We start from the raw sequence: 26,592 nt of genomic DNA, 5'->3' as shown, positions 1-26,592 counted from the left end.
TTCGCTGGAGGCCATTTCACAGCAGTCCCAGCCTGGATCCAGCAGCATCCCTCATCCTGGCACCCACCACACCTATCTCTCCCTCGACTCCCATTTCTGGGGAGCAAAAGTGCATTTTGGCTTTGAGAGGTGCAGGCACTGCCTTGGTGCTCCCAAAACTGCTGTCGCCCTTCTGAACTTGACAGGGATGGGGGCATCCTCAGGTTCCTTGTCTGCCCCAGGGTCTTGGCACCCCGTGCTCTGTGCGAGGGGTCCCCAAGGAGGTGGGGGTTGTGATTGGGGGAGGTGCTGTGTGCTGGGGGACCCTGAGGGGATGGGGGCTGTATCTGGGGGTGCTGTGTGCTGGGGGACCCTGAGGGGATGGGGGCTGTATCTGGGGGTGCTGTGTGCTGGGGGTCCCTGAGGGGATGGGGGCTGTGTCTGGGGGTGCTGTGTGCTGGGGGTCCCTGAGGGGATGGGGGCTGTGTCTGGGGGTGCTGTGTGTTGGGGGTCCCTGAGGGGATGGGGGCTGTGTCTGGGGGTGCTGTGTGCTGGGAGTCCCTGAGGGGATGGGGGCTGTATCTGGGGGTGCTGTGTGCTGGGGGTCCCTGAGGGGATGGGGGCTGTGTCTGGGGGTGCTGTGTGCTGGGGTTCCCTGAGGGGATGGGGGCTGTATCTGGGGGGTGCTGTGTACTGAGTTTCCCCGAGGAGACAGGGGCTCTGTGCATGTGGGGTGCTGTGTATCCCCGAGGGGATGGAGGCTGTGACTTTGGTTGCTGTGCGTCCCCCAGGAGACAGGGTTTGTGACCGGCTGGTGCTATGTGCTGTGTCCCCGAGGGGATGGATGCTATGCTGAGGGGATGCCGTGTGCTGCGTGTCCCCGCGGGGGTGGGGGGTGCCTGGGGGGTGCTGTGTCCCCGAGAGAATGGGGCTCTGATTTGGGGTTGCTGTGTGCTGGGGGTCCCCGAGGGGATGGGGGCTGTGGCTTTGCCCGCTGTGTGTCCCCGAGGGGTTGAGGGCTGTGTACTCGGGGTCCCCGCGGGGCTGTGGTTTAGGGGCGCCGCGCCCCGGGGATGCCGGTCCCGGTTCGGGGGTCCGGGGGGGGCCGTGCTCGGCAGCCGGTGGGCGCGGCCGGGGCCGAGCGGCAGCGCTGCCCCTCCTCCTCCTCCTCCTCCTCCTCCTCCTCCTCCTCCTCCTCCCCCCGCCGAGGCTCCGGCGCTCGGGGCGGCCGTGGGGCTGCGCTCCCGCCACCCCCATGGGGGGCCCGACGGCGCGGCCAGCCCGGCGCGGGAGCTGAGCCCGGAGCCGCCGCCAGGTACCGCATCTCCCCCCTTGGGACCGGGCATCCACTGCCCCCCACCCCCGGGACCGGGCATCCATCCCCCACTGCCCTCGGGACCGCGCATCCCTCCCCCACTGCCCTCCCCCCCCCTGCACCGTGCATCCTCCCTCCCGCCCTGGGAATGGGTATCCAATCCCCCCCCTCCTCTCCACGGGACAAGGCATCCCCTCCTCCCCTGGGACCGGGCATCCAGCCTCCCCGGGGCCGGGCATCCTCTCTCCCGCCCTGGGGCCGCTCATCCAGACCCCCCCGGGACAAGGCATCCCCTCCTTCCCCGGGGCCATGCATCCTCTGTCCCTCCCCGGGACGGGGCATCCCCTCCTCCCCCTGGACCGGGCATCCAACCCTCTCCCCCCAGGACCGGGCATCCAATCCCCCGGGGCCGTGTATCCTCCCTCCCGCGCCGGCAGCGGGCATCCACCCCCCCCGGGACCGCGCATCCCCCCCGGGGGACCCCGTTTCCCTCCGCTCTTTGGAACGGGGGGCATATCTCCAGCGCCCTCGGTGCTGGTCCCCTCCCTGCGGAGGGGGGGTCCTTTCCCAGCCGGGTGCGGGGAGGGGGGGCGATGGGAGGAACCTTTATTTTGCCCCATGAGCTGAACCCCCCCCACCCCGGGCAGGCGGTGCCCGACCGCCGGCGAGGAGGGTTTCTCTTCAGCCAACGCTGTGCTTTAAACCTCTTGAAAACAGATAGATAACTCATTTCGAGGCCCTGCAGCCACCCCGCGGGGTCCTCCCAGCCTTTTGCAGTCCAGTTTGCTATTTAAAAGGGATTTTTCTCTCCCTCTTGCTGCCTGGAAGCCAGCCTGGCGGGGGGAGCAGCGCAGCTCTCTGCCAGTGCCAGTGGTGCCAGAGTGCCCTCCCATGAGTTTTGGGGTTTGCATCCCTCGGCTGCCTCCATACACACCCAAAAGCCATCCAGGGATCAGGATCTGAAACAGGGAGCTGTGCGATGGCTTCTTGCTGGTAGATGAAGATGGAGGAGGAAGATAGAACTGCAGCCCCTTCCCTGCTCGGGGAACATCCTGGTCTGGTGTTTGGCTCCGTAACCTCCTGTTTGGGGAGCACAAGAGAAATGGGAACCCTGGGATTGCTCAGCGGTGGGTTTCCCACTGTCTGGTTTGCGTAGGGTACATCGGAGGGGGTGGTGGGCTCCTTACCCCCCGCAGGATGGGCTCACCCTCTGTGCCGAGTCGCCCGGGCAGAGCTGGGACACACAGAGGATGTCCTAAGAGGAAAGGCTGCCTGCTCTTGCTGAGCATCTGTAGCTGTCAGAGCTGAAAACTTTCAGAAACTGCCTCCAGGCAGGTTTCCTATGGCTGCAGGACTTTTCCGGACCTCTTCCTCTGCCCTTTCCTCTGTGCATCTTAGTGCCGAGGAGGTGAACACCACCTCTTCTCCCTGCAGTGCTCTGAACCGTGGCACTCGCTGCATCCCAAGCTGTGTCGTGGTTGTTACACCCCCGGGATGGGGTGGCAGCAGGTTTTGGGGTGGCCAGGCTGGGAGCGTGCAGGCATTGCCTGGGGATGGTACAGGCAGGCAGGCGTGCAGGCAGCGGCGGTGGGACATTTCCTTCCTGGAAGGCAGGAAGTGATTATGTCTTTGCATGAATGACACGGAGCCTAAAAATAACCAGCAGGTCTCTGTTGTGAGCAAATACCCCCTGGGATTTGCTTGATTTCGCTTTACTTAAGAAAGTGGGGTGGGGGAGAAGAGAGTCCAGGAAAGCAAGCTCTGCACGCTACCGCGTGCCAAACCACTGAAGGCGCGTGCGACGATGGGTGCGGGTGCGCATAAGGTGCTGCTTGTCTTGGAAAAGGTGTGGTCTGCAACAACCCAGCTTCGAAAAGTGGCCCCATGTAAATGGAGCCGTCCCTTTGCTCCGCCAGCCTTCCCCGTTGGGAGGGGAGCTGGTGGTTAGCTATGAATAGCACAAAATCATAGCCCTCATCTTCTTGAAACGCCTTGGCCGAGCTTCTCGTGGTGCTGAGCCTCCCGAGGTTGGAAGCCGGGTGCTGCAGTGTGCGTGTCACCCTGGGATCTCCACCGCAGGGTCCTGGCTCGTGTGGGATCACACTCCAAAACTTCTTGTGGGAGGAGGTGGAAATGGCACGGGGTGAAAAATTTGGTGCAGCGGGTTTGGGCATGTGGCCATGGCGCTTCCTGGTGAGCCGTGGAGTGTTTGGTGTGAAAGAAAAGCTTCTCTGCGGGATGGGCGTCTCTTTGGAGATGCCCTCGGCCTTTATCTTCATCCTCTATGGCTTTTTTTTCTTTGCACTATTGAAAGGAAACTCTTCAGTAAGCATGTTCGCAGACCTTGAAACCGCCGGCAGTGAGCTGACAACACAACCGGCAGCACTGGCGCCTGCAAATTGGGGCTTTGTTCCTCTTTGCATTGATAAAACCCCTCACTTAAAACATCGGGCAGCCTGAGCATCCCCTGCGTGTCCCTGAGCCACTTCTCAACATTGTGAAGCAGCACCCTAAGGACGGTGTCATGTGGAAGGGGACTTGCCTGCTGCCTTCAAAAAGGGCATAAAGGAGGTTTTTTGAGGGGAGAGGGTGCATGTGGTAGCTGCTCATCCAAAGGGTATCTCGCACCTGGGCTGTTGTTAGCTGTTACAGGTGGGCTTTGTGCAAAGTTGAAGCATCTCAGCCAAAAAAAGCCATGTCCTGCTGCCAAGACATGTTTATATCTTAATTCCTCCCAGGTCGTGCTTAGCAAAGAAGGTTTGACACCGTTGATTAATATTTCACTGTAAACCAAGTTTGAAAGCGAGGGCTGCAGCCCAGGTACCACTCCTGGTACTGGTACCTCCCACTGGGTACCAGCATCCCTCCCGAGGTGGCTGCCTCTCTGACGGGGCACAGGGTGAGTTGCACCCACATTTCTGAGGAGATATGCCTGGGTGCCTGCTATTTCTCCCTTCCCTCTGTGTCTCAAACAGCTTTCCCTGACTGTAGGGTAAGAACTGTTAAATCCAGTAGGTAATGGCAGGTTGGTCATTTGGAGGACGGGGATGTAGCGCACAGTTTTTGTGCACAGGAGCACGTTGGAGGGTGTGTGTGAAATGTCACCATCCCGTCTCTCCTTGTATTTGGGGGAAGGCATCCCAGGGATGCTTCTCCCTCCTCCTGGCAGATGGCGGTGATGGAGCACAGGGCATGTGGGGAATTGGGCAGCACGGATTGAGAAATGCCTCTGTACTTTCTAGGAAACGCTGCTTGTTTAGTTATAGTTTTGGCTGTCGATGCTGGCTCTCTGAGGAGCCTGTGAGAGTGGAGGGCGGTTGCTTCTCCTAATTTAAAAATAATAATAAACCAATCAAGGCTTGTAAAATCAGAGCTCTCTGCTGCAAAGTTGGCTTTCTTTACCTTTTTCCAGAGCCTTGTCCTCCCCATTGCAAAGCACTTTTGGGTAGGTTTAATGCCTTTTGGATCACGTTGCTTCCTTGCCTTATTTCACCTTTGCAGCTTGGTGAACAAACAGTATGTTTCAAATAAGCCACTTAATATGTTATTTCTCACCTTTCCTTTTTGTTTTATTACGCCTTTTTAATAAGCCAAGCTGCTTCCTTCCAGCATCACCTGGGACAACAGGAGCCTGGTTCCCACACAGCCTCTACTCTGGGATATGTCCTGGTGTACGTGGGTTCCACCGACAAAGGGTTTGCTGTTTGTGCATCATTTTATTTTCACGGTTTTTTGAAAAAGAGGGTTAAAGAGCACGTTAGGGCGGAGGGCTTGGCTCCAGTGCTTCCTCCAGAGTTGGGTGATGCCCCTTCAGCAGCGCCGGGGCTTCCTGCTGGCCACTGCCGTGTTTCCTGCCTCTCTGCTTGGGTCAGCAGCGCTGGGCGCCCCTTGGTCCCTTGTGGATGCATCCGTACTGGCTTGGTGCCCAAAAGCTGCTGGGGCTGCCCTGCGCCCAGGGTGGGGATGGATGCGTTAGGAGGATGCTGCGATTGCTGCTGCTTCCGAAAGGGCTTTGCATTTTATTTACCAAACTATAAAATAACCTGGGGACGCAAAGAGGGAGGCTTATTTGATGTATTTCCTGCTGACAATAAGGTGGCCAGGCAAATGCACGCTTCCTCCTCATCACAGCGGCTGGGGCAGATGCATCCTGCAGCTGCAGCCCGGCCGTTCCCTGCTATATCTAGTCCATTGTTCGCTCTGGCTTTGAGTCCTCGCCAGGTCCCTGGGCGCTGGAATAACCCCCGGTGCTGGGGGAGGGGAGCGGCTCTGAGAGGTGTGGGGCTGAGCACTGTAATCGTGACTATGCGAGAAGGGCTGTAGAGCTCGGGTGTTGTCTCTTGGGATGCTCAAGCAAGCATCTTGGCACTGGCCATGGCTTCTCCGGCATTCCCCATCCATGGGGCTGGCCCTGCTGGGAGAGGATCTGCAGGGGAAGGGAAGCATCTCTACACTGCCTACCCGAGGCTTCGCTTTCTCCTTAGGCAGCAGGAACAGTGGCTGCTGGAGCTTTGAATGTAGGCAAAACACCTGGAGAAGAACAGTGCTGGTTTGTTTGGATGGGGTGCCCTCTTGTAGGGTGTTGGTCCTTTTTGTGGCGGGGGGAGAGCTATGGCCACGATTTGTCTCGGACTTGGCTCTTAGGTCCCTGAGGTCGGGGTTGCAAGTGCCATTGAGGGATTGAGCTGATTGACTGAATGTTCCTGGGGTTTATCCCTGTGCTTCTTGCCCTGGGGACAAGACAGAGGTAGGAGGCAAGGATTTTGTACAGGGTGTTTTGTCTTTGCATTCTCTCTTTCCTAGAAAGGAAACCCTGAATTCCGTCGTTGTACAAGGGAAGGGATGCTTGAAATTGTCTCGTCACAGGTGATGGCTAATGCCAACATAAAATCCTCGCAGATGACCTCTGAGCATCCTAACTTCTCGTAGTGGCACGAAAACAGAGCAAAGCCGCACCAGTTCGGCTGACTTTTTTCGAGAACAACTTGGATCTTAACACGCCAGGTTGAGATGTCAGATACAGTGAGGTTCTTTAAAATACAGGCAAAATAATCAAACTACTTTTTTTTTAAGGGTAAATTTCCTGCCTGAGCACCTGCTTAGTGTTTGCTGCCTGTGTCCAACTATTGGGGCAAAAAACCCTGATATTTGGGCTAATCCAGAGCCCTTTGATGGGCTGGTCCCTCCCAAGCTGGTGATGGGGCTCCCTTGCATCTCATCTTGTGGCAGCCACCAGTGATATTTGGGAAGATTTTCAGATGAGATAATTTTATCTGGCTTCCTTGGATAGGATTTTGCATTCCCAGCCATTCCATTTTGTGTCCCAGCTTGCAGATGGGCACTGAGTGGCTGTAAGCCCTCCTGCTCCCGTTGGATGCAGTGATACCAGTAAAGAGCTGTCCCATATGGATAACACCCTCCTGCTCCCGTTGGATGCAGTGATACCAGTAAAGAGCTGTCCCATATGGATAACACCAGTGCTTCCCTCTTCCCCTGGCTCTTTAGAGCAGTTCCTGTGGTTGCCCCAAGCACCCATTTTTGGGTAATTTTGGTACTTCTACGTTCTAGAAGATGCTTGCTTTTTCCTGCCCAACCAAGGGTGGGAAGAAGCTGAAATGTGATTTCCTCTCTCCATTCATTTTGTGGTTTGAAAGACCATTTCCAAATCTGCTCAGCATCTTTCATGTCTGCTGTTTGCTGGTGTGGTTTGTTAGGCAAAAAATAATTCCTGGGGGATTTTCAGTGAAGGTGGCTCACTGTGGTGGGAGGAGAAGGGTGAAGGAAATATGGAAGATGCCTGTGCCTGCGTGTAGGGTGACTCTCCATCCTGTGACAGTGGGATGCTGGAGCAAACCCAGAGGGATCAGTGCAGCTCATTGGGCTGTGCTGACTGCTTTTGAAAAGAAGCACCAATTCTGATCAGAGTAAGGACAAAAAGCACTGTGGCTGAACACTCCCCCTCCTGTTTGCTAGCTGAGCTTTCCTAGGCCACGAATGCCTGCTCTGAAACACTCAAAACCTCCCTATATAGTTTTGGGGTTGGTTTTTTTTTTTTCCTGCTTTATTTTTGCCCCAACAGTGTTTATGTGAAAGAAAAGCATAAGGGGACTTGGAGAAATGGCACTGGCCTGAAACAGCTGGGTTTCCCCCCCTTCTTCTTTTGCATATAAAAGAAACCAGGCTGCCTAATGGTGCAGAAAATTCACTGTAAAGCAACAAGTTTTCTGTGGAGCAGGGAAGGAGGATGGGGAGGAGGGGAAAATCTGTGCTGGGGCACAGCCATCTCGAAATAGCACATTTTCCGGAGGCTTTCTCTCTCCACTTTCCCCCCCCCCCCCCCCCCCCCCCCCCCAAGCATTTGCAGCTGCTGGGGGCATCGCATTCCCTGGGATTGCAGTAAGGGGCTGATCCTTTACTACTTGCAAGGCGGCAGAAGCAGCTACAAAAGCATTTGTGGGGCTGGGTTAAAGCCACCCCTGATTTCCCAGCACTGGGCATCACGACCAAGCAGGTACCGTCCCCCTTTGGATGCTGCCATGGTTATTCGCCATGCAAAAGAGATTTTATTAGGGACTGTCTCCATAGGGATGGGCAGAGGTTTTTTTTTTTCCCAGGCTCACCCCTTTGCCATCTCTTGGTTCATTTCAGCCCTGGCTGGTGCAGACAGTCAATGCATTGTCCTGGGCCAGTGGAGTGTAGCAGGACGCTCCTCGCCACCACCAGCCCCCTGCCCTTGGCTGGCCTTTCTGCTTTCATCCATCTTTAGGGATGAGCTCCCTGGGGAAGTGTGTGTGCATGTGTGTCTGCTTTTGGGGTCCCCCGCCTCGTCTCGGGGGGTTCCACACAACCTGCAATAAGGGATTGCTTTAAAAGCAGCTTTCAGATTTGTTCATTAATAGCCAGATGAGACGCCCTCATCCTTCTGCCTTGAGGATCCTCGTGCCTCCGATGCAATCAGGAGTTTCTCAGCACTGCAGGATTATTTATTGCTGGGAGGGGGGCACTTTTCCTCCTTCCTGCCACCCACAACTTCCGAGGCTGCAAAATCACGTGTGGGCACTTCACAACCCTCCCCTGGCTCCTCCTCTGCTTGCACGTGCATCGACATGCTAATGTGCACGCACATGCATGCACAGCTTGGACCAGGGAGCAACCCCCGAGCCTCACTTGTTGCTCCAGGCATGCTGAGCAGCTCCTAAATCCTAAATATCTGGTAGTAGTTACTTGGTGCACAAGTGTTTTCTGCCTGTGAAGGGACCCTGAAGCGGTTTATGGGTGGTAGGAGAGCAGAGGATGAGGCTGAGGTCTGTGCTGCTGGGTCTGTCTGCAGAGCAATCTGCTGACTCAGTGAATTTTTGGGACCAGATCCAGTGTTTTGCCTTCCCCCACCCACCCTTCTTCAGCCCCGCTTTTGGCTGTTCTGGATCCAGACCCTCGCAGATGGAGGGAGCTGCATGACAGGCAGGGAGGAAGAAAATCCTTTGCAGAAGGAGAGAAAAGAGCTTTCTTTGGAGAGAAAGAGCTGGATGAGCATTTCTTCCCGAAAGGGCCTCTCCTCGCTGGCTGTTTGAAGGGTGTGTGTCACCTGTACCTGCCCAGGATTTTCCCTTCCTAAAACGGGAGAGGCTGAAAAAAAAATTCCTCCTCCTCCTCACTCTGTCCTTGTTCTCCCTGTGGTTGCTGCCGCTTCCCTGCCCCAGCACAGTCACCTGTGGATTATGGGTACGACCGCCAGCGCGGCACAACAAGCAGTCTCGGCATCCCCCGTGGAGAGCGGGGCACCGGGTGACAGCAGCATGGAGGACCAGCGCTCCCTCAGCATCCACTCTTTCCAGACCCTGGGGCTCCACAACAACAAGGCCAAATCCATCATCACCAACAAAGTGGCACCTGTGGTCATCACGTAAGTCCTTGGCAGCCTCTTGCATCTTCTTTCTGTCTCCACACCCGTTTTTCTGCAACCATCTTCCTTAAATATTGGGGTTTTTTTTTAATCTATACCTATGCCTTTATTTTTTCTTTTTTAATTCACCCACCGGCACTTGGCTTTGGCAGGTACAACTGCAGGGAGGAGTTTCAGATCCACGATGACCTGCTGAAGGCCAACTACACGGTGGGGCGCATTTCTGAGGCCACGCTGGAACACTACCTGGTGCAGGTGAGCATTGCCGCTACCCCGGGCTGAACCCATTTCAGCCTGGGGTTTGGAAACCTTAGGGTTTTGGGGGCTAATCTTGAAGGTCACCAAGAAAAAGCCACCTTTCTTCGTAGCTGTGTTCAAGCCTCTTTGCTCAAATCCACTTATTCCCCATTTCCTTTCTGCCCACCTTGTTTTGCAGGGGAAATATTTCATGGTCAGGGATGTATATGGCAAATTAGACGTCTTGAACACTACCGGCAGCTGCGGCGCTCCCAATTTCCGACAAGCCAAAGGAGGTTACGCTGTGTTTGGCATGGGGCAACCCAGCCTCAATGGCTTCAAGCTCGTGCTGCAGAAGTTGCAGAGAGAGGGCCACAAGGTTGGTGGGAGGCTAGAAATTGGAGCGGGAAAAGGCGGGTGAGCTTTTGGGCAGCTTCTCTGCCTCTTTGCAGGAGTGTGTCTTCTTCTGTGTCCGTGAGGAGCCTGTGATCTTCCTGCGGCTGGAGGGGGACTTTGTGTCGTACACCCCCCGGGGCAAGGAGAACCTGCACGAGAACCTCCAGCGCCTGCAGCGGGGGCTGCGGGCGGAGAGCCTGGAGCTGGCCATCCGTAAGGAGGTGAGGTGGGTTGGGAAGAGGAGGTTGTCACCCAAGTGATAACGAGGCATGTGCATCCCTCCTACTCAGAGATGAGCGAAGGTGTTGTCGAAGGTGGTGGGTACCTTGCAGGTTTTGATGGTGGTCCTCATCTTCCCTAGATCCATGACTTCGCGCAGCTGAGCGAGAGCATCTACTACGTCTACAATGACATCGAGCGCTTGCGGGATGAGCCCCACACCGTGCAGGTGCAGTGCGAGGAGGACATCCAGGTGACGGAGGAGGTCTACCGCAGACCCATCTTCCTCATGCCCTCCTACAGGTGCTGCCCTTCATCCTCCTCCTCTGGTGGCTTTGCTTTTGCAAGCTGGGATGCCTTTCCTCTTAAGGCCATGTGTCCTCCACTGCAAAGGGGATGAAGTCCCCTCGTGGCCCTATCCTCCTAATGAGGGGTGTCGCTGTGCCCGGCAGGTACCACCGGCTGCCCCTGCCTGCCGAGGGAGCCCCTTTGGAGGAGCAGTTCGATGCTTTCATCTGCTTCCTGAGGGTGAGCTGAGCGAAAGTGCCCAGTCTGCAGGGCCATGTCGGGTTGGGATTTGCTCCTGTGCCTGACCAAGGATCCTGTGCCAGACCAAGGATCCCTTGTTGGAGAGTGTGACTCCCTGAGAGCATCTTGTCCTACTTTTTGCTTAACACTGCCCATTAGGGGATGCCTGTTTTTGTGGTTGCATCCCATTCCCGTTGCTGTTGACCGTGCTGGAGAAGTCTGTGTTGTCCAGCTGCTTGTCCCTGCCTGTGGCTGGAGATGACCATCACTCGCCACCTCTGAGCATCCCTGTGCAGGTGGCTCTTCCCCAAACAGGTTTGGGAGAAATGATCTGGATTTGGTGCAAAGGCTTTTGATGGCAGATCTTCTCTTTTCTTTTAGCCTGGGAGTTTTCATCTCAGCAGCTTGGGAACTGCTGGTGGTAACGTCTCTGGTGGGGTGGCCAGGCTAGTGTCTGACAGCGGCAGAGGAGGGCACGGGACTGCAGCGGATGGACTGCCTGTTGTGTTGTCCTGGTCCATCCGCACTGCCCTCTGAGCACAGGGGAGGTGCCCCTGTCGTCACCATCTCTCTCTTCCTCCCTCCTAGGAGAGCCCCAGCCTGCTGCTGCGGGACCCTGGCAGACCCCCACCAGCGCTGCTCTTCAGCTGCCAGACTGGTGTGGGCAGGACCAACCTGGCCATGGCCATGGGCACGCTTGTCCTCCACCACCACCGAGGAACCTCCCAGAAGCCTGAGTAAGTGGGACAGCCCCTAAGGCTGGGGTGGGAGGGATTCCCGTGCCCTCAGGACCGATTTGATCTCGCTCTTCTCCCACACCAGCCTCCCCCACCCACCTAAAACATTTCCCAGGGACAGACTTCGGGTCATCCAGACCTTCATTGAGATGGTCCCCAAAGGCCAGCAGATAGTTGAGGAGGTAAGGAGGTGCCGGCAAAACTCCCAGTGGGGTGGGTGAGTGGGGGTGAGTTCAGTCCATCACCTGTCTGGGGCTCGCTAAGTGATTTTTCCGCTTGCTTCTCGCAAGGTGGATGGTGCCATCGCCTCCTGCTCGGAGATGCACGACATGAAAGAAGCCGTCTATGAATACAAGAAGAAGCTGGAAGGAATTGGGGAGGACTATCAGATCCAGGTAAATTAATTAAAGGGCTGCTCGGATGCAAGCTGCTTGTGCAGGATAATTTATGGAGCTGTTTTCATCCGGGGATGAGAAGAATGTAAATTCTGGAAATCTGGTGCTTCCTGTGAGCTGGAAATTTCCCAGGGACATGGAACCTGGAAGGTTGTGGAGCTTCTCATTTTTTTTTGGTTTTTTTTTTTCCCCCGCTTGTTTAAGATCCATGAAATGGAGCAAAGCTGGGATCTGGAGGAAAGCTGGCTGTTTTGGGCTTCACCATTGCTTCTAGCAGATGACCTTGGGGGCAAATAATATCCCATGCTCTGGTTTTGTCAGCTTGAAAATTGGAAAATCCATACTAGCCTAGCTAGTAAAAGTCCTTGGGAGCTGGGAGGGATCATTGCTTTAGAGGTTTTCCTGCAAATATAGTCACTCGAGGACAAGCTTTCCTACCTGTAGGGATTTTCCTCCTCCGACCTTTGCTTTTATAAAGCCATCAGGATAGTTTTCCATGCTGGAAAGCTGTGGTCTCCCCTTCCAACTGTGGGGCTCCTCACCAGGATGGAAACGCTGCCCCAATCCCAGCCTTTTTGGTGATTAATTTTCCCATTTACATGCTGAACACAGAGTGGAAGTGCTGGGGCCAGTGGTAAAGGGCAACCTAAAAACACAGGCGCTGTGTGGCCAAAGCAAATAGGCTGAGGCAGAAAAGCACCATGAAAATAATTAGAGCAGGGGGGGAGGAAAGCCTTTACTGACACTTCTTTTGTCCTTTAGTGGCAAACTCCAAATTTTACCCCCTTTTTAGGATGGATTTGGATACGTTTGGTGCTGCTTGTGTGGTGGCAGATAGTCTTTCATATAGTGGGGGAAGCTTGGGCATGGTGGAGAAGATTTTCCCACTGCCTCAAAGCCTTTTCCCAACTCTTCCTCACTGAGGAAGGCTGCTCAGTGTCATCCTCAATGCTGGAGAAACAAATGGTCGGGGACTGCTATAGATTAGTGACAAGGAGTGTTTATTTGAAGTCTGCATGGAGTGAGAGCAGGTTTAAACAATGGCGAGGGGCCAGGAAAATGTGCTGGGGGGGGTGGTGGGAGGATGAGGCGGGGAGAGGGGCTGATGCTCAGACTTCAAAAAAACAGCTTGGGCTTGGTAGGACGGGAGAGGCTGCAATTGGTACCTGGGGGGCTTTACCGGGTAAGCTGATGGAGCCCCTCTTGCTTTTGGGGAGAAGAAGGACTTTTTTGGGACTGGAGGAATGATCTCATGCTGGACTGTGGGTTTCTTGCCCTGTGTTAGGAGTAAAAGTGGAGATACGAGTCCTCAAGTGATGGTGATGTAGGTGCATCCCAGCGTGGGATGTTGAGCCGCAGCTGGACCCCTGTGGTACCCAGCTCTCCATGGCTGGAATGCAAGTGGATCATCCCCCTTTTCATCAAAAGCCTATTTAAGAAGACTATTAAGACATTTACCTTTGGTGTGAGCACAGGGCTGTTTTTTATTGCAGGAACTCAAGTGCTTGGGGAGAAACGCTGCTCTGTTGGCAGCACTGCCGGCAAACCCAGCAGGCTCCATCCTCCGCAGGCTTTGTTTTCAGTTTCCAGAGCAAAGCCCGCTGCCCTGTTTGTTGATAAATGACAGCAGGCCAGATTTCTCTTGCGGAGAATGAGTAAATATTCATCATTTGGCCACATAATGTCATAATGTCAGAGATGTACAAACCTTGCTTGCCAAGCGGACTTCTGTACGTGTAGAGCCCCGTCTTACAGGATTTTCCATCATACCCTGGGCAGAGGGTCCTGAAGGGCTCTCCAGGGATGCACGCAAACCCTGTGCTGAGTGCTCCTTTGCCTGTGCTGGCATTGCAGGTTAATTTGTTGGATGGGATGCTTGGATGTACAAACCCAGCCCCAAGGCAGATTGGGGATGGTTTTTGAACTATGGAAAATTTGAGTTTGAGTTTATGTTCTGGGGAGGAAATAGCTGTGCTGGGGCAAGCACCTGGTTTGTGGAGTTAAGGATGACGATGATGATGGTGAGAGCTTGCTTGAAGCCAGATTCATAGGCGTCATGATGCTTTGGGGGCTGAAGGGAAAGAGAAGACACTGGGAATGGAGGATATTACAGGGTGTGTGGTTTATGTCTCTAATTAATAAACTTGTCTTGCTCTTCCATAAGTTTGTCTAATGTCACCCTTCGTTTTGGGGTCTACCACCCCCCATGCAATGCTGACCCTGGAGTGGTTCCTGGGATCCCATTGTGCTCTGAAGGCAGCTGGGGGGGTCCCCAAAAGGTTCCTGACCATTCCCTGTAGGACCTGGAGCAAGGGGCTTGGAGGTTATATCTTTGGCAGGCTTCTTGCATCCTTCCCTGCACCATCACTGGCACCAGGACCTCTCTCCCTGAGGATGCTGCCATCTGAGCATTTTGACCATGGAGGTGGGCAGAGTGGGAGCAGGACCTGGCGTAAGCTGCCCCCCTCCTCTTGGGTTTGAGTCTTCCGTTAGCATCTGGACAGTGTATTTCCCTGGGACAGCAACGCCCCTTGGGTCTGGTTGGAGCCGCTCCCAGTGTGTCCTTGGGCTAAAGGGAAGGGTTTGTTTGAGATGGAATGCAAATTTATGTCTTTAAGCATCGTTTAATGTGGAAAACTTGAAATCTTTCATTTTAAAAAAAAAAAAGGAAAAAAAAGGCATCAAGAAACTGTTCCAGATTGGGTTTTGTAGGTTTTTTTTTTCCCCCACTTCTCATTTGGAAGTAGTTTCTTTCCAAACAAACAGCTTGGTGAAGTTAGCACAAATATGCAAAAAAATTGAGCAGCTTAAACTGCATTTCTGCCCACTTTTCCCTAATATCTGCTACATAAAAAAAGATATTCCTCAGGCCTGTTTGCTACTTGGTTGTCTCTCTTCTAAGCCTGCCACAAACAGATGCGTGTAGAGCTTCTTTCCGCAGCCTCCTGATCTGCTTGGAGCTGCGGGAGCAGTGCATCATGAATCCCACCTGCCTTTGCTTTCAGGGGAGCAGCACCAAAGAGTATTTCCTCCAAAGGACTTTGCAGAGCCTCGAACGCTATTTCTACTTGATTGCTTTCAACTACTACCTTCACGAGCAGGTAAAAGAACCCCACTATCCCGAAGCCCCCTCTTTTGCTCCATTTCTTTTTTGGTTTCCCTGTGAGGTGGGAAGGAAGGGGTCTCTGTTTCCCAAGCAAATGCAGGTTTCTTTGGTGGGGTCATGGGTTGTGTCTGGGCAGGGGGTACGAGCCCAGGCTGACGGCGCGTTCCCCCCGGTCCCCCGCCGGCAGTACCCCCTGGGCTTTGCCCTCAGCTTCAGCAGGTGGATGTGTCGGCACCCCGAGCTTTACCGGCTGCAGGCAGAGATGAACTCGTCAGAACTCACTGTCACTGGAGAGATCATCACCAAGGGAACGCGAGTGCTGGTGAGTACCTGTCCTGGATGTAGGGATGGGGCTGATGGCTCCTTATTGCTCTCTGGGAATGGTGCCTTGCTGGGATACTTGCCCTCAGAGAGGTTTGGTGGGGTGGGAGAAGCAAGGGGTTTCCCTGCTGTAGAGCAGGTGCTAAGTCTTGGGATCTCCAGGTCAATGCTGAGGTCTCCAGGTCAATGTTGGGGTCTCGACTCCATGTCCTGCCTACATCCTTGGCAAGCATGAGCCCAGAAGGCCAACCGTATCCTGGGCAGCTTCAAAAGAAGCGTGGCCAGCAGGGCGAGGGAGGGGATTCTGCCCCTCTACTCCTCTCTTGTGAGATCCCATCTGGAGTATTGTGTACAGTTCTGGAATCCTCAATGTAAGACTGATATGGAGCTGTTGGAACGGTCCAGAGGAGGCTACAAAGATGATCAGAGGGCTGGAGCACCTCCCGTACGAGGACAGACTGAGAGAGTTGGGGTTGTGCAGCCTGGAGAAAAGAAGGCTCAGAAAAGCTCTTATAGCGACCTTCCAGTACCTGAAGGGGCTACAGGAAAGCTGGAGAGGGGCTATTCATAAAGGTGTGTGGGGATAGGATGAGGGGCAATGGGTATAAACTGGAGAGGGGCAGATTTAGACTGGGCATAAGGAGGAATTTCTTCCCCATGAGAGTGGTGAGGCCCTGTCCCAGGTTGCCCAGGGAAGCTGTGGCTGCCCCATCCCTGGAGGTGTTCCAGGCCAGGTTGGATGGGCCTTGGGCAGCCTGAGCCAGTGGGATGTCCCCGCCCATGGCAGAGGGGTTGGAATTAGATGATGTTTAAGGTCCCTTCCAACCCTAACTATTCTATGATTCTATGTGGCCAGGGACCCCCTGTGCACACAGATGTGTCCGGCCCTGCAGACCCGGAGTACTGGGGTGCCGGAACACCCTATGGTGTGAACCTAAGATGCAGCTTCGTTTTTCTTGGTGCTTTTTGGCTGTGATGGGGTGAAAGAGGCCAGAGCTGCTGGGGGTTTGCTGCTGCTTTGGCATGGTCTTGCTGCAAGAGTATCTCCCACCTTTGAAAAGCAGCTGTGTGGCTTTGAGCCCTGGCTTGCTGATCTTGGAAGGGCTTTAGGGACTTCTCCTGAGCAGAGGTTGTGAGTGAGAGGTTGTGGTGTGCTGGGAACCTCCTGTGCAAACCTGTGAGTGGGAGGGGGCAGTTGCAGTGCTAGGGGGTGCACACCTTACCCTGGCTTTGCTCTGCTGCAGGTAGCTGATGAGCGCTTCTGCCCAGACGTGCTGAGCACGGCCAAGGAGATGAGTGTGGCCAACTTCCGACGGGTGCCCAAGATGCCCATCTATGGGACAGCGCAGCCCAGCTCCAAGGTGAGGGACATGCGCCCTGCAGTGGGCAGGGTCTCCCACAACGGGCTCCCAGCTCTCCCATCACCCTTGCTGCCCTTTCTCCTAGACCCTAGGGGGTGTCCTGCGGTACCTGATGGACGCCAAGCGGAAGCACACCCACATCGTCTGGATGAACCTCAGGGAAGAAGTGGTCCTGGAGGGGAACGAGCAGATCTACACACTGCGGGAGCCTGGGCACCTGGAGGAGCTGATCCCTGTGCTCACTGCCTCATCCCAGCAGCTGGAGGTGAGCTCCTGCCTGCTGAGGGGATGCTGGAGCAGTGAGGATTTCTGCTCATCCACCAAGGGCTGATCCCCTCCCAGGAGCCCTTCTGGGCAATATCTGCAGACTCTGATAGTCCCTCACCCCCTGGAGCTCCTTCGTTTTGGTTTTGGGGTTTTTTTACCCCTTGGCAGTGGAGAGCAGTGCTTGTATTCATGTGCTGTGCTTGTCTCGCGCCCTCCATGTCTGATGGAGGCTGGGAACAGTCCAGTGGATGGAAAGCCAAGTGGTTGACCCACTCTTTATCATACTGCAAAAACAGAGGAGACCTCTTGACTTCTCTGTCACTGTGTAAGAGTTTACAAAGGCAGAACAAAGCAGAGATTCTCCCCTGAAGAATTTATAGCATAGCTTGAAAGCAAGGGTAGAAGGCACTCGGGGAAAGGAGAGCAGATGTTTCCAGCTGGTTTCCAGAGAAGACAGGCATTGGAGGAACTTGGCTGTCAGCAGCAGCATGGCCGTGTGGTGCAGTTGCCCAGGGTGGTGGGAGATGATGCTCCTGAGGCTCCCGTCAAGGACACTGTGGTCCTGGGCAGAAGCAGTGGCCAGGACCCGGTGTGGGGTACTGTGTTGGCTGAAGGGTGTTTGAAAGGAGTGTTAGTCTGCATCTAAAACAAAATTCTGGAAAAATTAGGAGGAGTAGGTCTTATGGTGAGGGTTTCTCCATCCTCTGCAGAAACTAGAGGCTACCCTGAAGGGTGACCTGTTAAAGTGCCAGAAGTGGCTGGAAGTGTACCTGGAGGCGGAGAAGCAGATGAAGATGTTCAAAAGCTGCCTGACCATGCAGGAGATATTCAGCCAGCAGAAGAATGCCTGCCAGGGGCTGACCTACCGCCGCATCCCCATCCCTGATTTCTGTGCTCCCAAGGAACAGGTACCCTGTGAATGGGACAGTGCTGCCATCTCCTTCCCAAGCCATCCCTGCTGCTCTTGCGGGGTGAATGTTACCCGGGTGCTTCGTGTCACCCAGCTCCAAGACTGTGGTGGTGCCCAGGCTTGGTGCGAGGTGCTTGCTGGGGCAGGAGACCCTGGGTACCATCAGCCAGCAGGGGGTGGAGGGGAGGCTGCTGGGCTGGGTCTGGCGCATGCAGTGAGGAGCTGGGGGGTCTCAGCCTGGAGGCTGCTGGACGAGGGATTCCCGTGGTGTGGGAAGGGAGGTGAGCTGCACCCATAAAAACTCCCGGTTTTGTTCCTGGCAGGACTTTGACCGGCTACTGGAGGTGATGAAGAGTGCCTTGGCTGAGGACTCGCAGGCAGCCTTTGTGTTCAACTGCTCCAGTGGCCGAGGCAGGACCACCACAGCCATGGTCATCGCTGCCCTCACCCTCTGGCACTTCAATGTGCGTACTGGGATCTGCAGCTCTCCCTGGGCATCAGGCTGGAGCAGGGGCTGCCGGGGAAGCTCAGCACAGCCTGCAGCAGCCACAGCAGAGTTAAAAGGAGCATCGGGAGGGCCAGGGTGGGCTGTTGGGGGCAGACACCGTTTCTTTTTTTCTTGCTGTGCCGAGCCCCCATCAAGCTCCAGTAGAAGTATGGGTGCATCCCTTGTTCCCAAGAGCTCCCACACTAGGACATAGGATTAAGGGCAGGAGAGATGTGGCTCCCTCCTTGCAGAGCAAATGGTGGAGGTAAAATTTTGGTTCTCACTGCTCAGGCAAAGGGGAGGTTGAGGAGAGGTCCTGGTGGGTTGGGTTTGGGGTTTGCATTTCTGCTCAGCTGTTGGGCAGCAGAGACCGGGCTGTGCAGCCTCTGATGTCCTGTCTCTCTCTGACTGCCCCAGGGTATCCCTGAGATGAGTGAAGAGGAAATCGTGAGTGTGCCTGATGCCAAGTACACCAAAGGGGAGTTCGAGGTGAGTCCTTGAGCCTGACTCTGTTTCGGGGTCCCCCACTCCTTGCTACTTTAGCCACAGCTACTTGTTTGGAGAGGCTGGGTCCTCTCTTGGGCAGAGATGGCACAGTTGGGTCAAATCGAGGAGGCACCCAGTGAAGCCCCTGCCACTTCTGCCCACGCTCCAGGTGGTGATGAAGGTAGTCCAGCTCCTGCCTGATGGTCACCGGATGAAAAAGGAAGTGGACATGGCCTTGGACACTGTCAGTGAGACCATGACGCCCATGCATTATCACCTCCGAGAAATCATCATCTGCACCTACCGGCAGGTGAGCGGCACCTACATGCTCCCTTCCCATTGGCACAGGGCTGCCTGGGTCCATTGCACCCGATGCCAGAGGGTGCAGCCAGACCCTGGGACCAGCCCTTCTGAAGCTGAATGGTTTCTTGTGCTGAAGCTTTCTAGCATGTCACCGGAGAGCTGCCAGGGCTCTTAGTGCCATCTGGCATCTGGTGCTGTTCCACATCCCACCTGTATGGTGCTGTCCTGCATCCTAGCCAGCATCCTGCCTGTCTGGTGCCATCCCAGTTCCCGCCCAGCATCCCACCTATCTGGTGCAGTCCCACATCCCACACCATCTTGCATCCCCGGCCTGCATCCTGCTTGTCTAGTCCTGTCCTGCATCCTGGCCAGCATCCTTCTTGTCTGGTGCCATCCTGTATCCCATCCCACATCCCCCCTAGCATCCTGCCCATCTTCTACCATCCCGCATCCCACTCAGCATCCCACCTCTTACTCTGCATACCAGTCTCATGCCATCCCACATCCTGCCCAGCATCCCACCTATTTGGTGCAGTCCCACATCCCACACCATCCTGCATCCCTGGCCTGTATCATGCTTGTTTGGTGCTGTCCCGCATTGTGGGCAGCATCCCGCTTGTCTGGTGCCATCCTGTATCCCACTTAGCATCCTGCATCCCACTCAGCATCCTGCCCATCCTGGTACCATCCCACTCAGCATCCCACCTCTCACCCTGCCTGCCCGTCTGGTTCCATCCTGCCTCCCGCCCAGCATCCTGCCTGTTTGGTGCCATCCCGCATCCCACCCAGTGTCCTGCCTTCCACCCAGCATCCTGCCCAGCCTGGTGCCATCCTGCCTCCCACCCAGCATCCTGCCCAGCCTGGTGCCATCCTACTCTGCATTCTGCCCATCCCATCCATCCAAGATCCTGCCTGTCCAGCACCATCCTGCCCTCTCTAGCAGTGCACAGCCGGCAGAGGGCAGGGCTGGTCCATCTCGCTCCGCTCCCAGCTGCGAATGCTCTGGCTCCTCTCAGCTCCAAAGAGGACCCATCCATGCCCATGCAGGATGCATCCCACGGCCAGCTGAGCCTGTGGGCTGCAACCCAGCTTTGCGTGGGAGCTTCTGTGCAGCTGATGAAGGGGAGGAAGGATAATTTATTTAGATTCAGGGTTTTTTTAAGCTGTGCAAGTACAGTTCATGGGTCTCAGAAGGGCTGAGCTTGGGCGCCGGCATCGTCCCTGCCCGGGCTGGATCGACCCGTGTCCCTGCCAGTGATGGTCTTGCCTGCAGCTGCCCTTGACCTCTTTTTTTTTTTCAATTAACAGCTGCAAACGATTGACTGTGGGAAGAAAACCCAAAGCATTTAATCACCCAGTAACATACGCAGCAACCTGGGCATTTGCCTCTTTTTTGCCTCTTTGCCTCTTCCATTTTTTTTCTTTTTTGCATTGGGAGAGAAAACCTGAGCTCCGTGGGATGAGCTGCTGGGGACTGAAAAATAGCTCCTGTGAAATTATTGGTGATAAGCAATTTTGCTTTATTTTTACCTCCCCTTTATGCATCATGGGGAGGTGGCCACGTGGCTGGTGGGAAGTCTCACCTACATTATTGTGTGCTTTGCTGCTGCACAGCAAAATACTCCCATCCCAAATGAGCGGCTGCCTGCTTATGGATTTAATTATGCTCTCCAGTGGCCCCGAATGATCCCCACCTCACGGCTGCCTCCTGCTCGCTGTGTCTGTAGGCTCAGCCTCGGGGCTCCCGAGAGGAAGACCATCACTGGGCTGCTCCCGCTGTGGTTTGTTCTTTTTTTTCCTGGAAGACAATTCCCTCAACCTCCTTGCTCCTCTTCCTGGTGCTTGGCAGTCAGGACCAGTATGTGGGTGTTCCTGGGCTGTATCCTGTTTCCGGGCAGGCCGTATCCAACTTGCCTTGGCAGCCCAGTGGGAAAGATAGAGAGAGGGGCATCCGCTACCCCCGCACCCACTGCCCTACGAAGAGCCTTTTGTTGCCGCCTGCATTTTGCATTTCCCCCTTTGCTGCTCCAGTAATCCCATTTGATTTGGCTGGGCCAAAGAGAAGCATGGATAAATGATTTAATTTTTATTTATCTACTTTCTCCCTAATGATGGGCAGCTTGAAGAAGAGAATTACAGTCATTCTGTAGTCTAAGCATTGCCCTAATGGACTTTTAATTATGCCATGGTCAGTGTTTAGAGAAATATGAGGTTTGGATGAAGAGAGGGAAGGAAAAGGTGCTCTGATACTTGCATGGGCTTGTTCCTACCCTTTCCCACCCATAACTGGAAGGAAAAAATATAAGAGTATAAGAAAATAATAAATAATAAGATAAAAGATAAATAATGAGATAATAAAATGGTAAATAATAGCATTATATGATAAATAGAATGATAGAATAAAATGATAAATAATAGGACAATATAATAAAACCTAAATGGGATTATATAATGAAATAGTAAATTATACCATAATAGGATCTGCTCTCTGCAAACACTGGCACAGGGGAGACATTTTTTTCCAAGGACAGAACCACTTGCCTGGTGCTGCGAGGAGTCGGGGTACAAATGGGTTGAACAAAGCCCAGTTTTCAAAGCCCGTGGGTGGAAATGTTTGCCTGCCATGGTAATGAACGACTGGAGAGGGACCTGGAGAAAGCAGAGCAGGCTTGTGCCTGGGAGTGGGTTGGTGCTCGCACCAGAGCAAGGAATTGCTGCTCTTTGGGATGGTCTGTGGGGTTTGCGGTGAGATTGACTGCCGGACCAGGGCTCTTATCGTAGAATCATAGAGTGGTTTGAGTTGGGAGAGACCTTAAAGATCATCTAATTGCAACCCCTCTGCCATGGGCAGGGACACCTCCCACCAGAGCAGGCTGCTCAAAGTCCCATCCAAACTGGCCTTGAACACTTCTGGGGATGGGGCAGCCACAACTTCTCTGAGCAACCCGTTCCAGTGCCTCCCCACCCTCATTGTGAAGAATTTCCTCCTTATGTCTCATCTAAATCTTCCTCTCTGCAATTTTTCTGCATTGCCCTTCATCCTGCTACTCCATGACATAATAAAAAGTCCCTCCTCAGCTTTCTTGTAGCCCCTTCAGATACTGGAAAGTCGCTATAAGGTCTCCTCGGAGCCTTCTCTTCCCCAGGCGGAACAGCCGCCAGTCTCAGCCTGTCCTTGTACAGGAGATGCTGGCTGGCTGTTTTTCTTTATTTATTGTTATTAATTCTTAGAAGGAGCATCACCGCAGGGCTCATCTGTTCTTAAAATAACACCTATAATAATAGTAATAATATATAATTATATGTGTATATATGTGAAAAAGTAATAATAGGAGGTACAGTGGCCACCAACCTCAGAGCAGGGTGTTGGATGGCTGCCGTGGCCTCTCCTCCTCCAGTGGTGGAGGCTGAATCTGACCGGGGGATGCTGGAAAGGGACATATCCTCCTCTGGAGAGATGCTTTGCAGTTGAGGAGCTCATGGTTTCGAGGACAGTTTGCACCTGTGCCTCCTGGCACACCCCCTCCCCTACATTTAGCTCTCCCTCATCTATTTTTGAGGTCTGTACGGTGAAGGGGAAGTTTTTATATGCTGGAAACCACAAGGTAATGAGAGCCTGGCCTGCCAAGCCATGGTAGGAACGGGCTGGAAGGATGCATTTATTTTTGTTCCCAAAGTGGTCCTTCCCTCCTCAGCTGGAAGCCAGGCAGGGGCTACAGGTTGGACCTGGGCTTCTTGAGAGCTTGAGTCAGAGGGATGATAGGTAGTGGTATAAACGGATCAAAGGTTTGTGATCAGTGCCATAGAGCGTAGCTGGAGTGGTTGATACACCAAAAGGCTGTACTGCCATCCAGCGAGACCTGGACAGGCTGGAAAGCTGGGTGGAGAGGAACCTCATGAAGTTCAATAAAGGCACGTGCAGAGCGCTGCATCAGGGGAGGAATAAACCCCTGCACCAGTCCAGGTGAGGGGTTGACCTGCTGGAAAGCAGCTCTGTGGAGAAGGACCTGGGAGTCCTGATGGACAATAAGTCAACAATGTGTCCTTGCGGCTAAGAATGCCGATGGTATCCTGGGGTGCATTGAGAAGAGGGTGGCCAGGAGGGTGCGGGAGGTTCTCCTTCCCCTCTACTCTGCCCTAGTGAGGCTCCTTCTGGAATCCTGTGTCCAGTTCTGAGCTCCCCAGCTCATGAAAGATGAGGAACTACTGGAAAGAGTCCGGTGGAGGCTACAGAGATGATGAGGGGACTGGAGCATCTCTCTTTAAGGAAAGGCTGAGAGACCTGGGTCTGTTCAGCCTGGAGGAGAGAAGACTGAGAGGGGATCTCATCCATGCTGATCGATATCTGATGGGTGGGTGTCAGGAAGGTGGGGCCAGACTCAGTTCAGTGGTGCCCAGCAACAGGACAAGGGGCAAGAGGCACAAACTGGAACACAGGAAGTTTCACCTGAGCATGAGGAAAAACTTCCCTGCTGTGAGCGAGACAGAGCACTGGAACAGGCTGTCCAGGGAGGCTGTGGGGTCTCCTTCTCTGGAGATATTCAAACCCACCTGGACACATTCTTATGCAACCCACTCGAGGTGACTGTGCTTTAGCAGCGAGGGTTGGACTGGATGAGCTCCAGAGTTTCCTTCCAACCCCAACCTCTCTGGGAGTCTGTGATTTTTCCCTAGCACAAGAGGTCCTCACGGGTCCTTCACCACCAAACTTCTCATGTGGGATAGAGAGCAGGACCACGGATGAGGACTGAGTGTAGGAGCTGCCTCTCGGATGGTCTCCTGAAGCAGGTATCACCTCAGCCGGTTTCTTGCTTATTCCAGGGGAAGTCAGTCAAAGATGAAAAGGAGAGACGGACACTGCAGCTGAGGAGCCTGCAGTACCTGGAGCGCTACATCTACTTGATCCTCTTCAATGCCTACCTGCATCTTGAGAAGAAGGACTCCTGGCAGCGGCCCTTCAGCCTCTGGATGCGCGAGGTGAGGCTTTGCCTGCCTGAGCTGCCAGCAGGAATTTGCTCCATCTCATTTTATGTGGGTCTGGGAAAGAGCCCCCCATTTTTATTTTATGTATGATTTTTGAATGGTTGTCAGGGACCTCTTATCCCATTCTTTTGCTCTGGTAAGCTCCCATCTTGCTCGGCTGGTGGCTTTCAAGGAAAGCTAGGCAGGTCGCTGGAAATAGATGGGAGATCCCACACATGGATGAGGTGTTCCCCCTACCCCAAACTTGCCCCTTTTCTGAGTTTTCCAGGGTTTTATTTTGATCTGCCAGTTGGGATTGCAACATCTTGGGGTGGGAGGCCACCCGCCGGCCCCTCAGTGACCTCTGCCTGGCTTGGTTCGGTTGCCCAGCTCTCCTGGCACACAAACCCACCTCTGGTCTCTGCAGCATGTGAAAAAATACAACTCATTGGCTAAACAGGTTGGGGGATTGAAAGAAAAGAATTATTAAAAGCAGCCCGCTTTGCTTTGCCAGGCTGAGGTCGGTGGCGCGAGGATGATGGGAATGCAAGAAAATTGAGACCCAGCTGGAAAAGTGGAATAGAGGGTGGATGAGAGACCCCACATTTCCTGTATTCGCTGCTTTTAATATTTTTCACATTTTTTGTTAAGCAGAGATTAGTTTTTCTTTCTGTGGCTTTGCCTGCCTTTGTGGGAAAAAGCCTCGTCCCTTTGCTTGCCTCTGCCAGCGCTGCTAATTCGTATTGGCATGTTTGATCCGCTGGGCGGGAGATGAAAGCGGCGGCTGCCAGCTCCGTTCCCTGTCCCCCCCCCCCCCGCCAGCTCCATCTCACTAGAAGGGACTGTGGCAAGGAAGGGGGGGTGGCCGATGCCCATCCCAGTGTGGCATCTCGGTTATGCTGGTGTTTGCATTGCCCGTCAGCGCAGGGGGAGGCTGGGGCTGGGCCGTCTTCTAGTGGGGATGAGCGATGCTCACTGTTGGCCGGATGCTGGGTGTAGGGGTTTAAACGCATCTTTAATGCTGCATCTTTAATGCATGGCTTTACATGGGGAAATACATCCAACCTGTGGACACAAGGAGCCTTTGACCCCCCAAAGCACCCCTTCCCGCTGCATAATCCCTGCATTTTTAGCAAAAACAAGGCACCATTGTAGCTTTTTGGCAGAAGGGTGCCAAAGCCAACAAACCCTGCGACGGCTGACCCCAACAGCAAGGAAGCGGCTTATGAAAGGGATAAACCATGGCTGGAGGAAAGCTGAGGGGCTGCGGGAGGGGGATTGGCTATGGGGATTTGGCGAGATATTGGGGTGCTTCTTCATGCGGAAAGTGGCCAAAGCATCCTGAGGATGCTGACGGGAGTTTAAATGTCTCTTCTCCCTCTGTTTTCAGGTGGCGGCGGTGGCTGGGATCTATGAGGTCCTGAACCAACTGGGCTTCCCTGAGCTGGAGAGCCTGGAGGGCAAAGCCCTGTGCACGCTTCGGAGCCGCTGGCAGGCACAGGGAAGCACCTCCCGCTCTTTCCGTGGGGAGTTTGTGTAGGATTAGGTAGCAGGAATGGGGCCCTGCTGCTTTCTTCTGGGTAGGGGGGTTGGGGAGGGAGTGGAAGAAGACTGTTTTCCCAAAACTTGGGGGTGTGGGGAGGGAGGGGTGAGCCCCAAAACTGCCTTAGAATGTGAGAATTTCTGGGGTTCTTTTGGATGCAATAAAAATACTGTAAATTAAAAACCAATCCTATTGGGCAAGTGCTTAATTGTGAGCAGGGTGTGATTTGAAAAGCAGCCCTGAAACGCTGGGATGCAATCACTTGAATTTGCTTGGTGGCATGGAATCATGCCAGATTTTTCAAGACCATCCTCGCTTTCTCCTTAAACCAGGGCAGCATGCACATACAAATATACGTGTATTTATTTACACGCGTGTATATACATGTATAAATACACAAGTGTAGATATACACACATACATGCATATATATATGTGTGTGTGTATGTAAATGTTCATATATTTGTGGCTCTATCTGTGCTTATATGTCTGTGTAGAGCTATAAACACTTGTAGCTTGTTAAGACTTGCAGAGATCCCGGTCACTGTGGACTTGGATATTTTTAAGGTTTAAACATCTTCATCTTTGTTGGTTCTTCCCAACTTTTTTAGTTGTGGATGTGGCTGGGGGGGGAAGAGGAGCTGTGGCACTGGGTTTGGGGGTCCCCACTGCCCCCCAAGACCTGCCCTTTCATTGCCAAGATGGTGCTACGAGAGCGTAGCAGCTCAGCAAAGAGTAGGCTTAGAAGCATGATGAATAGAAGGATTTTGGGGTTTTTGTTTGTTTGTTTGTTTGTTTTTAAGGAGTGGAGCAAGAGGGAAGAGTGAAAAATAAAATTAATCTAAACAAGATGCAAAGGAGGGCTCCAATGCCCCCCGTTTTCTCCTCACAGTGGGAGGAGAGGAGCTTGGCAGCTGAGGGGACGATGGGGAAGTCACTGGTACGGGCGGGAGTCCGGATGAGGGATGATAAAATAAGATGGGGACCACAAAAGCAGGAGCACACGCTCTGTCTCTCCCAGCAGCTGCCTTTATCTGCTGCCAGGGGCAGGAGCCGCAGGCAGCAGAAATTCAAATGTGAAGGGTGGAAAGAAAAATATAATTTTTAAATAGCAAGGGATGCTTTTTCTTAAACATTG

The 26,592-nt window shown here is 53.9% G+C and overlaps 1 protein-coding gene across 2 annotated transcripts; it reads left to right on the top strand.

Annotated features, from left to right (window-relative positions):
* Positions 1-1,171: 1,171 nt before the first annotated feature.
* On the top strand, positions 1,172-25,506 carry PALD1 (phosphatase domain containing paladin 1). 2 transcript variants are annotated; one of them, XM_054071718.1, is made up of 20 exons: positions 1,172-1,294; positions 8,995-9,197; positions 9,350-9,452; positions 9,634-9,813; positions 9,887-10,051; positions 10,192-10,352; positions 10,502-10,577; positions 11,166-11,314; positions 11,400-11,496; positions 11,605-11,709; positions 14,715-14,810; positions 15,003-15,137; positions 16,381-16,497; positions 16,583-16,762; positions 17,475-17,672; positions 17,998-18,138; positions 18,579-18,650; positions 18,817-18,957; positions 23,772-23,927; positions 25,303-25,506. In XM_054071718.1, the coding sequence occupies exons 2-20, from the start codon at positions 9,013-9,015 to the stop codon at positions 25,450-25,452; spliced, it is 2,607 nt and encodes an 868-aa protein (XP_053927693.1). In that variant the 5' UTR covers positions 1,172-1,294; positions 8,995-9,012; the 3' UTR covers positions 25,453-25,506. The 2 variants fall into 2 exon arrangements, with proteins under 2 accessions (XP_053927693.1, XP_053927694.1); XM_054071719.1 differs by having other exon boundaries at positions 1,177-1,294; positions 9,000-9,197.
* Positions 25,507-26,592: the final 1,086 nt, after the last annotated feature.

This window comes from Cuculus canorus, chromosome 7, assembly GCF_017976375.1.
Source record: "Cuculus canorus isolate bCucCan1 chromosome 7, bCucCan1.pri, whole genome shotgun sequence".
NCBI classification, from domain to species: Eukaryota; Metazoa; Chordata; class Aves; order Cuculiformes; family Cuculidae; genus Cuculus; species Cuculus canorus.
The sequence above is the reverse complement of the archived record's forward strand: the minus strand, read 5'-3'. Positions and strand labels throughout refer to the sequence as shown.